Source organism: Cavia porcellus, unplaced genomic scaffold (assembly GCF_034190915.1).
Source record: "Cavia porcellus strain 051 isolate PalLab524CR breed Dunkin Hartley unplaced genomic scaffold, mCavPor4.1 scaffold_16, whole genome shotgun sequence".
NCBI classification, from domain to species: domain Eukaryota; kingdom Metazoa; phylum Chordata; class Mammalia; order Rodentia; family Caviidae; genus Cavia; species Cavia porcellus.
In genome coordinates, this window is record NW_026947499.1 from 7,223,460 (window position 1) to 7,236,781 (window position 13,322).

Sequence of the window (13,322 nt, forward strand, 5' to 3'; positions counted from 1 at the left end):
CTCGTTCCACAACTGGACTCTGTCTCCTGAGCGCCCCCTTGCGTGGTGCACTGCCCACACACGCGTCTCTGGTGCTTTTGTCCCCACAGAAGAAGAGCCGCAACGAGACCTACGGTGAGGGCAGCGGTGTGGAGATCCTGGAAAACCGGCCCTACACGGATGGGCCGGGTGGCTCCGGGCAGTACACACACAAAGTGTACCACGTGGGCATGCACATCCCTGGCTGGTTCCGCTCCATCCTGCCCAAGGCAGCCCTGCGAGTGGTGGAGGAGTCCTGGAATGCCTACCCCTACACCCGAACCAGGTGCGTCCCCACAGTGTGCCACCTATGGGCAGAAGCCCGGTGGCATTGATCCAGGGGCTCAGTCACTGCACCCCCAGGATACCAGACTGCCATGTGGGTGCCCTGAAGGTTCAGGTAGTCACACACAGGAGAAGGAAGGATGTCTCCCAGACTCAGTGGCATCAAGCCAGGGCTGTTGGAGACTCCTCATCCGGGAAGGTTCAGGTCCAAACTCATTTTAGGGTCCCCTGAGCATCCCGGGACAATCACCCTGCTGAGAAGAAATGGGAACTGGTGACTCGGAGGGCCCCTTCTCCTCCAAGACCTTCAGCTGCTATGAGTACTCTTCATTACATCCCACAGTGGGCAGGGCTCTCCTTGGGCTTACCCCCACCAGCAAGGGATCTTTACTTGGTGCCCCCAAGTAAAGAGTTGATGGACAGTGGCTGTCCCCATCCAGCCACCTTCTCCCTGAGCAGACAGGGTCCCCCACACTGAGGAGCATCAAGAGCTTGCCGGAGGATCCACAGAGCACTCATCTAGAGGCCACCTGGGAGCTTGGAACCCCATCTCTCCTCCTCACACTGCCCTTCCCCACTCTGGCCCGGCTGTTCTCGGGACAGCGTGATGGTCAGGGGTTGATGGCTCCTTGGGTCTCAGCCACCCCACTTCACTCCCACCCTGGGGCTTCTGCCAGCCAGGCTGCAGTCCTGACAGGTGCTCCTCTTCCCTTAGGTTCACCTGCCCTTTTGTGGAGAAGTTCTCCATCGACATCGAAACCTTTTATAAAACCGATGCCGGGGACAGCCCCGATGTGTTCAGCCTGTCTCCCGTGGAGAAGAGCCAGCTGACAACAGGTGAGCGGGCAGCGTCCTCTGCCCATCCCATCTCCTGAAGTATGTCTCACAGGAGCCCATCCCTCAGAGCTGCACATGTGTGCTGGGTCATGTGCTCTCAGGAGGCTTCTCTAGCTGACAGCCTCCCCTGAGAATAGGCCTGTGTCCCCGATGGTGGTGGCCTCCACTTCCCACCCTGCTAGCTCGTGCTGCTGAGCAGAAGCAGACCCCATCTGTTCAGTCCTTTTTTAACTTTGGAACTGGGAATTAATCAAACCCAGGAGCACCTCTGAGACATCCCAGCCCTCTTATTTATTTTATTTTACTTTTTGAGACAAAGTCTTACTAAATTGCTGAGGCTGGCCTCAAACTTGCGATCCTCCTGCCTCTGCCTCCCAAGTGTTGGGATTGCAGGCATACACCACCAGCTTGTCAACTCTTTTTGAAGGAAACCTGAAAACCAAGATTTTCATGTGAAATCTTCCCAGCTACTCAGCCCCAGCTACTCGGGAGGCTGAGGTGGGAGGATCGCTTTGAGTCCAGGAGTTCTGGGCTGCAGTGCGCTGTGCTGATCGGGAGTCCGTACTAAGTTCAGCATCAAAATCTTCCAATTCCTAAATGTTGGCAGCTGATTAAAAATCTAGGTAACTAAACTTACGCCAGTCAAACAAAACCTCAGCGTGCACACAGCTTTCCAGTCTCCGCTGCCCGGGACGGGTTTGCAAGCAGATCAGCCTGCAAGGCTCTCCCAGCATGAGTCCTGTGCCCAGGTCCCCAGCACTAGTTTCATAGGCAGCATCCAGCATGTCTGGCTGCATCCCTGTCACTGCAGCTACCACCTCCCCATGTGGACGCCTGGTGCTTCCCAGGAGACCCCCTCTGTCCAGCACCAGTTCTTCTCCTGCAGCTGAAACACCACCTCTCCTGGGACACTTTTCCGACCCAGCCCCACCCACCTTCCAACACCTCACCTCCCCAGCGTCTCCTGCCCTCCCTCACCAGCTTGCCAAGCTCTGGACTGTGCCCAGACCGGGAGCTGACTTGGAATAGTTTGGGCCCCTGCCCAGGGAGCCACCTCACTCCCCAGCACTATCCTGTCCACATGGTACTGCCCTGAGCCCTGCGAGGACTCGGGGGCACTTGGGAGGGGTGAGGAGGAGGTTGGCAGACGTGGCCACTCACAGGGCCTCCCTGCAGACATTATCGACATCGTCAAGGATCCTGTGCCCCCCCACGAGTATAAGACAGAAGAGGACCCCCGACTGTTCCAGTCCATCAAGACCCACCGGGGGCCCCTGTCCGACAACTGGATCGAGGAGTACAAGAGGCGGCTCCTGCCCGTCATGTGTGCCTACAAGCTGTGCAAGGTGGAGTTCCGCTACTGGGGCATGCAGTCCAAGATCGAGCGCTTCATCCACGACACTGGTGCGTGCGCCTGCCTTTCCTCCCCGTGCTTCCCTTTGGTTTCTGAGAGGGGACCCCGAGCCAGCCCGCTCCCCGGTTTATCTTGGCCCACTCTGGCGGGCAGACCCTGGGGATGGCAGCCCTTTCTTTGCTCTCCCCTAGGAGGCCCAGGCTGCACACTGCAGCTGCAGCTCTGCCTCCACTGCTAGGCAGAGAGGTGGAGAGAGGCTCAGGCACTGTAGCATCCCTCGTATCTGCCAAGAAGGTAGTTGGGGGCGCCACCTCCGGCCTGGAGCCCTGACCCCCGGGCAGAGGTCAGACACAGCTGGTCTCAGGCATCACGGTGGAGCAGAGTCACTCTGTAGATCCCAGGCTTCTCCACTGTTACCTCCAGATGACCCAGGAGGGTAGGTGGTGGCAGGTTGCTTATAGAGGAAACAGACAGGCCTGGGTGCAAACTGGAACAGACATCCTCCACACCAGCAGTGTCAGTCTGTCCGTCCCCAAGGGAAGGGTCCTCATGTACAGCTGAGCCCGAGAGTGAAGGGTTGATAAAATGTGATGTGGCAGGGTCTTGAGGGTGTGTGACAGCATCACCAGCTCTACCCCAAGGCAGCATCTCGGTCACATCGTCCACAGCTCCCTTGCTGTGGCCATGAGCCAGGGGTGGGAGGTGCCAGGAGGGGGAGGAAGATGTCCCATCCCAGACACTCTGTCTGACCCTGCAGAGCGGAGATTGTCCTAAACAGCCTCCCCATTCCCTAGAGCTCACACGCTGGGACCCACGTACCCACCTCTGAGATCCGGGGCAGGCAGGATGGCGCCCTGGAGGCAGCCCGATTGTCAGTCAGACCTGCTTCCAGCCTGGCCATCACCCTCCTGGGTGTTGTCTGCACTTTTTAAGACAGGAGTAGATGTCCCCACCCCCCAGGGGACGAAAGGACAAGAGAATATATGAGTGGACTGGCCAGGGCCTGCCCTCCCTGCACCTCCAGGAATTTGAGTGTGGCCGCTTCTCTGGGGTCAGCCCAGTAAAGACCCCATAAATCCCCAGGAAGCAATGGTACCTGGGCTCAGATCCTTCCAGACTGCAAAGGCCCCCAGCCACTGAGACAGCTCTGCCCTCAGGAAGGAGGATGGTCCACTTGTGGATCTGCCATGAGGCAGCTGTGCTCCTCTGTGCCGAGCCTCGCTGCCCTCAGCTGAGAAATGGGTGTACTAACTGCAGACTTACGGGGCTGGTGTAGGATGAGACCACAGGATGCAGAACCAAAGCAGGTCACGGCCCAAGGTCACATCCCAGGGGTTGGCACAGGTCTTGGGTGTCCCCGTGGCTGCCTGACCTCAAATGCGTGGCTGCTGTGTCCCAGCCCTTCCAGCACCCAAAAAGCAGCTTTTTCCTGTACAGCTTGGAGCAACCCCATGAGGCCCGCAGGCAGGCCACCCAGGGCTTGGACAGGGACACTGGCAGGACAAGAAATCAATAAATGTGGTGCTCTAAACGTGAATCCAGGCAGCAGCAGACTCGATGCTCTAGAGTCCCACCGGAGTGTAGATGAATTAAAACTCAGCAAGAGAAGAGAGCGGCAGAAAAATACACAGCGTGACATGTGTAAGCTTCTACGCCAGCCCAACCTCTCCAACGGATAGTGTGGAAAATACATCGTCTTAGTGCTTTGCTCATTGCTAAGAGATAATACCCAACCCCCAAAGTTAAGGGAGGAAGGTTTATTTAGCTCGCAGTTTGTGGAGATTGCGGTACCTACTTGGTTGGATCAAGGCAAGGCAGCACTGTGGAGGAGAAAAGGTCCATGGCAGGCAGGCAGGCAGGCAGGCGGTATCAAGGGGCCACCGCAGCTCCTCTGCCCCTCCTGTCTCACCTTCGGAGGGTCACCACCCAGGGCCTCTGTTCCCTCTGCGTCACCCCTCTCCTGCCCTGGCAATGCCACCTGAAGCTGCTGTCTGTCTCTGGAGTCTCTTTGCTCTTCTTTACAAAGTCCTACTTCATCTTACTCAAGATGTATAACATTCTATTCTTTTCTCCTTCTTTGTTTGGTGGTTTTTGCTGGGTTTCATTTTGTTGGTACTGGAGATTGAACCCAGGGCTTTTGCACTGAGCTACATCTTTAGCCATTTTCATATTAATTTGTTTTTAAATTTTGAGATAGTTGGTAAGTTGGTAAGTTCTCCAGGCTGGGCTCAAGCTTCTCCTGCCTTAGTCTCCCAGAGGAGTAGGGTAACACTTGTATGCCACCATGCCTAGGCACTATATCATCTGTGTACTATTTTCTTTTTTGTTTGTTTGTTTTGTTTTCATTTGTTTTTTTGTGTACTATTTTTTGTTAAAAGCATTTTTAAAGAAAAAAGACCACAGGGGCTGGGGATTTAGCTTAGTGGTGTAAGTGCCTGCCTGGCAAGCATGAGGTTATGAGTTTGATCCCTGGTACCTAAAAAAAGAGAAAGAAAACCAAGTCATTATGAACGTGAATTTGATTTTCCATGGGTTAGAACAGGAATAGTAGACCAGACCCCAAGATTCTTGGGATGTCTTATGCATCTGGCCAGGCACATCACCTAGGAGGTCCCACCCCTCTCACTGGAGAGAAAGTCTAGGCATCAGTCCCCAGCCTCACCACAGGAAAACTGAGGCACGGCCACCCCAGGCTGGAAGCTGAGCCCAGTCTCCTCCTGTCTGCAGGCCTGCGGCGGGTGATGGTGCGGGCCCACCGGCAGGCCTGGTGCTGGCAGGACGAATGGCACGGGCTAAGCATGGAGAATATCCGGGAGCTCGAGAGGGAGGCGCAGCTCATGTTGTCCCGCAAGATGGCCCAGTTCAGTGAGGACGAGGCAGGCGCGGAGCTCACAAAGGACATAGCCGACCAAGACCAGGCATCGGGGCCACCCCCTGAGCCCAGCAGCAGCAATGGGGAGCCCCTGGTGGGGCGGGGGTTGAAGAAGCAGTGGTCCACATCCTCCAAGTCCTCTCGGTCGTCCAAGCGGGGAGGTGAGCTCCAGCCAGGGTCTGCTCCCCCCTTTCTCCAGGTGGCCCCTGTGCGCTGGGCCCTGGCCCTCTGTGGATGCCTCTTCCCCGTGGGCAACACTGAGCTGAGCCTGTGGGGTGCGGGGCCCTCTTCTCTAGCTATGCCAGGTTAAGCCCAGACCCCTACTCAGTGGCCCCCCAGACTCACTTGCAGGGCCCAGGGGAGATCCCTGACCCCGAGGTGGCCCGATGCCGCCTGCCAGGCATCAGGTCCTAAGCCAGGGGGTGAAGCAGGACTCCAGGGTGCAGCCGTGGGAGGTGCTGCCCGGGCACTCATCTTTTCGTCTGCCCCGCAACCTGCTGTGACTCTGCTGTGGCAGAGCTGAAGGGACTCACTGGTGCTCGGAACCCAGATCCTCTAAGCTCACGTCCCAGCCTTGTGCCCTCCTACCCCCAGCCCCCAGCACGACTGCCCTGGGTCGGGTAGGCGGCAGCAGGAGGGACGCTCTAGAAGGAGCCATGAGCTTCTGCAGAGATGAACCCGGCACCCCACCCACCCCACGGCCCCATGGTCTCTGGCCAAGCCTCCCAGCTCCCAGTGGCTGAGGAGCTCTGAGGCTGCCCATTGCCCCCTGCCACCAAGGCCAGTTGAGCAGTGCTGGGCCTTACCCGCCGGCAGGCCATCAGTCTGGGCTTTTGCCTTCCAGCCAGTCCTTCCCGCCACAGCATCTCGGAGTGGAGGATGCAGAGCATTGCCAGGGACTCTGATGAGAGCTCGGACGATGAATTCTTCGATGCCCATGGTAGGCAGCAGGCCCCACAGCAGCTGGGGAAAGGCAGCCTGTACTGGGCGGGGCCAGGGGACAGCGTGGGGCATGGGGCTGGCACACAGAGGAGGAGAACGTATCACTCAGGCTGGTCACCTCAAGCCTGGGTCTGTGGTCATCCTAACCAGAAGTCAGAAGGTGCTGCAGGCCAGACAGGTGCTTGCTTAAATCCCCCCCAAGAAGAATTGTTTTTCCATATGTGAATTTATTTCCATGAGGAATCGAATTCACAGTGTTCTGAATTTCTTGGCTTCCTTTCTTTTGTACACGTGTCAGTTGCTTGATTAATATAGCAAATGCAAACTAGATTGTGTGTTTAATGTCGGCACTTGAGAAAATGCAGTAAGCAGGACTGGGGATTTAGCTCAATGGCACAAGCGCCTGCCTGGCAAGCACGAGGTCATGAGTTTGATCCCCAGTACCAAAAAAAAAAAAAATACAATCAGCAGAAATCTTTGAGTGCCCATTTCCCACTACTCCCAAAATAAGGCCAGTCAATGCACCACAGCCATCACCTCCCCTGTGCTGGGGACACCAGGAGGGACCGGGTCCAGGCGCAGCACGGTGGGCAGGTCCCTTCTGCAGGCTGCCAGAAGTAGGGCCTAGTCACCACCTGTGCACGGTGAGAGGGAGGGGCTGGCACAGTGGAGCTCCTTGCTGCCACCAAGCTTGGAAGGACAGAGCAGCCACAAGGGAAGAAGCTGGGGGAGTCCACACACAGACGCAAGGGAGATGCCTGATTTTCCCTGGGGCCAGGTGACTCCAGACCACCAGGGAGCTATGCAGCAGGGACCTTGCGGAGGGCAGGGAAGGGAGGCCTGCTCCTCGTCCCCACAAGAGGAAAGTGCTCATCTACTGCAGAAAACATCAAGAGAGAGACCGGACAGCAGTGGGGCAGCAGGCCCAGGCACCCGTCCTGCCGGGAGAGGAGGGCAAGCGGAGACTGAGCGGGGCAGCGGCCTCACCCTACTGGGCGGTCCAGAACACCAGGAACAAGGGTCTGGGGCAGCACTCCTCACCGAGGTGCACTCAGCAGAAGCTAAAGAGATCCGCTCAGGGGTGGTGGGTGCCCTGGGGGCTGAGGCCAGTTCAAGCCCATCCTGAGCAGTTTAGTGAGATCCTGCCTCAGGACATAAATACATATCTAAAATGGGCCAGGGCTGTAGCGCAGTGGAGAGGCCTTGGGTTCAGTCCCCAGGACTGAGAAGAAAGTGTGTATATGTATTAATTTATTATTATAAAATATATGTGTGTGCATGTGTGCATACTGTATAAGCTAATAAATAAAAGAGCACTGACATACTGTATAATGTGGATAAAGCTTGAAAACATGACCCTACGTGAAGAAAGCCAGTCATTAAAGACCAAGTACTGGTTTCTTTTTGTTTCTTTTTTTCTTGCTATGTAGTTCAGGCTGCCCTGAACTCACAGGGATCCTCCAGCCTCGGCCTCCTCAGTGCTGGATAGGCATGTACACCATGCCTGGCAGATTTGTGTTGATAAGAAATACCTAACCCAAGCCGGGCGTGGTGGCACACGCCTGTAATCCCAGCACTCGGGAGGCTGAGGCAGGAGGATCCTTGTGAGTTCAAGACCAGCCTGGGCTACAAAGTGAGTTCAAGGCAGCCTGAACTGCATAGTAAAACCTTGTCTCAAAAAGACAAAAAAAAAAACACCCAAGCCAGCTGGGTATGATGGCACATGCGTGTAATCCCAGCACTGGGAAGATGAGGCAGGAGAATTGTTGCAAGTTTAAGGCCAACCTGGGCTACAAAGTGAGGTCAAAGCCAGCCTGAACCTGCATGGCAAGACCCTGTCTCAAAATACAGAAAAAATCTCACCGAGAAATACCCAAAACAGGCAGAGGCCCAGAGAAAGGAAGCAGGTGGCTGACCGGGGCCAGGAGGCAGGGCTGAGGACAGATGGCTTAGAGTCGTAGGAGTGTGGTGGACCTGGACATCGGTGACCTAGCACAGCATTGTGAAGATCTGATGGCCACTTTAGGACAGTCCCAGCATCCAGTTTGTTACCACAATTTAAAAACAAAGGCCGTGGCACATGGCCATCTGTGAAGCAAGGAGAGAGAGAGGGGTGTGTAGGCCCAAGGAGCAGGGGCTTCTCCGTGGCCCCCACATCCTGCTGAGGTCCCTGTCCTCCCCAGAGGACCTGTCTGACTCTGAGGACATGTTCCCCAAGGACATCACCAAGTGGAACTCCAACGACCTCATGGACAAAATGGAGAGCCCAGAGCTGGAGGACACACAGGGTAAGTACCCCAGGGCTGCATGGCACCCAGTGCTCTGGGGCTTGGGGAGCCTCCCCTTTGGTGCTCCCCAGCGGCACCAATTCACAGCATTGCTTCTCCTTGCAGACAGTCTGTACCGGCCGAGTGGCCCCGAGTTCAGGGTGGCCTCCAGCGTGGAGCAGCTGAACATCATCGAGGTGGGTTCAGTGCTGGGCACAGGGCTGTGCCGGGGAGGGCACGGAGCTCCAAGGGACGGGCCCCAAACTGTCCACCGCGGCCTTGTGCTGATGCTTGGCTAGGGCGACGCCCAAAGAAAGAGGCCTGGGCCTCCTGTCCTTGCTGTGCCGCCCTCCCTGTGGGGTCCCTGGGGCTAGAGATGGCAGGCAGCCCCAAGGAAGGCCTCGAGCAAGCTCCACTGTGGGGAAGTAAAATTCGACGCTTGTAAATTCCAGGCCAAAAGTGAGCTCTTCACCTTGTGGCCGGCCCTGCTGTGGCTGAAGAGGAAAGGAAGGAAGGGGAGGAAGCAGGAGCCGTCTAGGCAGACGTGATGTGGCCGTGGCCTGCAAGGCAGCCCCACGGGGGTCAGGCAGGGCCAATAAAGCTGTCTTTGTGGAGCCTGTGTCCGCTTCGGGGTTCTTTGCCCGAGCTTTCGCACCCTCCGCTGCCCACAGTACTCTGAGGTGTTTGCACGGGACAGGGGCCAGGCCAGCTGCACTGTTCCACACCACGGTCCGCTCAGCTCCGTCCCAGGCTTCCTGAGGTGGAGGCGGCATTGCTGTGGGACCTGCGTTCCCCTGGGGGGTCGGGTTGAGGGAGCATCCACACCTCTCCTCCTCCTGGATTTTCTATTTGAGGTCTGAGGTCAAAGGAGCTATTGTAGACAGGGTGATGGGTGGGGTGTGATTCCAGCTGCCCCTACCCCACAGTGCACGCAGCGCTGGTCGGCAGTGCCTCAAGGTGTGCCTTCTGAGCCCAACACTAGCTCCGGGGTACCTCTGCTGCATTGGCCCCCATACCAGACCTTACCTCATGAAAAGAGGATGGTTTTGTGGGGACACCAAAGGGGGGAAAGTCCTGGCTCTCCAGAGCCACCCATGACCCGTGTGGACGCTGCTATCCCCAAGGTGCAGGACAGAGGTTCCTGTCTCAGGCCAAGTGTGAAGAGGTTGTATTTTGGGGGTCCCCAGGGGCCCAGCCACACAGGCACATGTAGAATTCTCAGGCCCCACAGCATTGCTATCTCCAGGTGACAAGGACTACTGGCCTCCACCTCCTATCCGGAGGACAGGGCCTTTGTTCCATGGCCGTTTACCATGCTATCCAGGGAATCTCACAAGGCTGTCTGACTATTCCCCCTGCTGGGGAGCGGGGTAGAAAGGGAGCCCTGGGGCCTCCCCATGGCCCCTTCCCATCCCTCCAGCACACCGCCGGGCATGACAGGGCGGAGCAGCAACCCCACCACACTCTGAAAGCCGGGGATGAGGCAGAGGGAGGCCACTGTGCATAGGGACACAACCAGCTGGCAGGAGAGTGCTGAGCGTCCTAGGGGCTCTGGCTCAACATGTGACATTAGACCAGCGCCCAGACCTGGCCCCAGCCCACTACCACATCTCCCACAGTTGCAGCGCTGGGCCCCAGGGCATGGTGTGCAGTCCAAGGTCTCATCTTGACCTCATGAGCGGCCTGTTCTGATGGCAGGTGCTGGGCCCTGGCTCTGCCTCTGTGTCTGTGCTCTTGGGGACTTTGGTCTTGGAGAGATTCCAAGAATGGCAGGCCCAGAGGCCTGGGGGACAGCATCGAAGGCTGTAGGTAGGGGGAGGAGAGCTCAGGTGCTCCCCTGACCACAGCTACTCCTAAGTGACCCTGTAACTCTGAGCCTGAGGTGGCCCTGACAGCTTGGCCCAAGACCAACCCATTGGGAAGCAGGCCACAGAGGCCGGGCCAGGCTAAACCTGAGCATAAACAGAAGCTGCTGCCAGGCCCCTGAAGGAAGCGGGCTCCGTGCTTTTGCAGGCTCGGATCCCACATCGAGGCCTCTGTTTCCTGATCAGACCTCCCTGCTCCGCCAGGCTCTGAGAGAGAGGCAGAGGCACAGAACCCCTGGCCCCTGGGCTGGGTGACTCTTGGGGAGTAACTGGACTGAGACAGCCTCGCAGGGGTTGTGGGAGCCTGGCAAAGAGCTGACACCCGCCCCACCCACGCAGGACGAGGCCAGCCAGCCACTGGCTGTGCCGCCCTCCACGATCCACGTGCTGCTGCTGGTGCTGCACGGAGGCACCATTCTGGACACAGGCGCCAGTGACCCCAGTTCCAAGCAGGGCGACGCCAATACCATCGCCAATGTGTTCGACACCGTCATGCGCGTGCACTACCCCAGCGCCCTGGGCCACCTCGCTGTCCGCCTGGTGCCCTGCCCGCCCGTCTGCGCCGACGCCTTCGCCCTTGTCTCCAAGTGAGTGGCATTTGCCTGTGGGGAGGGGGAACAGCACACTGGCCCCCTCCCTCCCCGCACACAAGTGTCCCCAGTGTCAGGGCTTCTGTCCAGGTGTCCTGCTGTGCCACTCAACCCCTCTGCAAACGGACTGAGCTTAGGCACCGGGTAGGGGTGGGGGCCACAGGTGGAGGCTGTTTCCAGTTCTGGTTAGGGGACACTGTGGGCCTCAGGTCTGCTCAGTGACCCTGGGCCCCCACCACCTTACTTAGTGCCTGGCCTGAGAACGTCACCCTCCCTGAGTCCTTGGGGCAGGCAGCTGTCTGCCCTGCTGCCCAGGCGAGGGAGGACCGAGCAGAGGCGCCTGTCCTTTCTAACCCAGCCCTTGCCCCCAGCCTCAGCCCCTACAGCCACGACGAGGGCTGTCTGTCCAGCAGTCAGGACCACATTCCCCTGGCCGCCCTGCCACTGCTGGCCACCTCCTCGCCCCAGTACCAGGAGGCAGTTGCCACGGTGATCCAGCGGGCCAACCTGGCCTATGGGGACTTCATCAGGTCCCAGGACGGCGTGCCCTTCAATGGACAGGTGAGGGGCAGGCCTGGGGGGTGGGCTGGCCAGAGGGCGGGGACCCCCTGCCCCAGCCTGCAGCTCCCGAGGGAACAGGCCGACACTCAGGCCCCGGCCCCTGCCTCCAGGTCTGCCTGATCGGGGACTGTGTCGGGGGTGTCCTGGCATTCGATGCCTTGTGCTACAGCAGCCAGCCGGTGTCCGAGAGCCAGAGCAGCAGCCGCCGGGGCAGCGTGGTCAGCGTGCAGGTACCGGCTGGGGCCCAACCTTTGCTGTCTTCACTAGGACAGTGCCCCGCAAAGGCCCCGAGGCCAGCTGCTCAAGACTGTGCTGCGGGCTCTGTTTCTTCCAGTCACTAAGCAAATGTCTGAACCCTGAGGCCTCCATGGCCCAGGCACAGGACATCGCCAGGGCTGGTCACGACAGGGGCGGGGGAGAGGAGTGGGGGGCTGAAGAGACCCCAAAATAGCCAGGGGAGTGTTTCTCGGAATCCACAACTCTTAGGGGAAGGACAGGGGGGCACAGGTTTCCAGTGCTGATGCCCAGAGATGGCAGGGCAGCTGCATGGGGCTGAGAACCACTGTGGCACAGCTGAGCCTGGGAGAGCCGTGGCCTTGCGGGGCCCAGGAGGCTGTGGTCCTAGGGGTGTGACCTTCGGGCTCCCTCCACTTCCCAGGAGGGAGAACCAAGGTCTCTGGGGCAGAGCAGCCAGCAGTGAGAAGATGGCCACAGTCCAGGGTGGTGGCGGGACAGCGCCAGGGGCCTGGCTCAGGCGGCTGAGCCAGCTCCCTGGATGCTGAAACGTGGCCAGGGCCAGGTCGCCCAGGCCTGAGCCTCCTTGGGCCATTGCAGGATGCTGAGCTGCTGTCCCCGGGAACCCTGGTGAACACAGCTCCTGGCTCTGGCACCGGCAGTGGCGGCTCCAGCCTGGAAGGCAGCCGGCACCTGAGTCGCAGCAACATTGACATCCCGCACAGTGACGGCCCTGAGGACCCCAAGAGGCAGCTGCCTCGCAAGAGGAGCGACTCGTCCACCTATGAGCTGGACACCATCCGGCAGCACCAGGCCTTCCTCTCCAGGTGAGGCTCGGCTGGCCCAGGCAAGGGAGGTACTACGGGACAGGGCCACAGCAGACACTGGGGGCCGGGCAGCTCCTCCACCACCCACATGCCCGTCTTCAGCACGAAGTCTCGGGGTCTCTGCCAGGTGTTTTCTTTGGGGCTCCCCTGCTTGTCACAGCCATGGTTTGCACCACTGTCACCTGGAGCCACAGGAAACAAGTTGCTCTGAAGGTGGGCATCGGACATGGCTGATTCAGGGGCAGAAGTGATGGGCAGCATGATGCCAGTCCCCAAGGTGACAGGCTCTGTGACAGCACTGTGGCCTGCTGTTGCTAAAAATACTCTAGCCGGTGTGGGGAAGCTGCACTGTCAGAACAGCACAGGGTCAAACCCCAAGGAGCCATCAGCCCTGTCCTGTCCCCCATAAGGTCAGGAAGGGCCGAGGTGACCGCTGGCGTCCCCCTACAGCCTCCATGCCAGCGTGCTGAGGAATGAGCCCAGCTCCCGCCGCTCGAGCAGCTCCCCTGTGCTGGATGGTGCCGCAGCCCTGGGCAGGTTTGACTTTGAGATCGCCGACCTCTTCCTCTTCGGGTGCCCGCTGGGGCTGGTCCTGGCCTTGAGGAAAACAGTCATTCCCTCCCTGGACGGTGAGAGCCCTGCAGAGTCCCTGAGCCCCCTCCACAAGGCC

At 58.8% G+C, this 13,322-nt stretch overlaps 1 protein-coding gene across 12 annotated transcripts in view; it reads left to right on the forward strand.

Annotated features, from left to right (window-relative positions):
• Pitpnm2 (phosphatidylinositol transfer protein membrane associated 2) overlaps positions 1-13,322 on the forward strand; it is a 128,994-nt gene that overhangs the window by 107,422 nt on the left and 8,250 nt on the right. For 9 of the 12 annotated variants that reach the window (XM_063225520.1, XM_063225525.1, XM_063225524.1 and 6 more), the window contains 12 exons: positions 90-304; positions 1,019-1,140; positions 2,317-2,544; positions 5,222-5,527; positions 6,211-6,306; positions 8,492-8,596; positions 8,702-8,772; positions 10,780-11,027; positions 11,402-11,591; positions 11,702-11,821; positions 12,426-12,652; positions 13,103-13,281. In XM_063225520.1, coding sequence (XP_063081590.1) covers positions 90-304; positions 1,019-1,140; positions 2,317-2,544; positions 5,222-5,527; positions 6,211-6,306; positions 8,492-8,596; positions 8,702-8,772; positions 10,780-11,027; positions 11,402-11,591; positions 11,702-11,821; positions 12,426-12,652; positions 13,103-13,281 — 2,107 coding nt within the window. Of the gene's footprint in view, positions 1-89; positions 305-1,018; positions 1,141-2,316; positions 2,545-5,221; positions 5,528-6,210; positions 6,307-8,491; positions 8,597-8,701; positions 8,773-9,027; positions 9,190-10,779; positions 11,028-11,401; positions 11,592-11,701; positions 11,822-12,425; positions 12,653-13,062; positions 13,282-13,322 lie in introns of those variants that run through there. The other 3 variants (XR_010039607.1, XM_063225527.1, XM_063225529.1) reach the window with 3 other exon arrangements.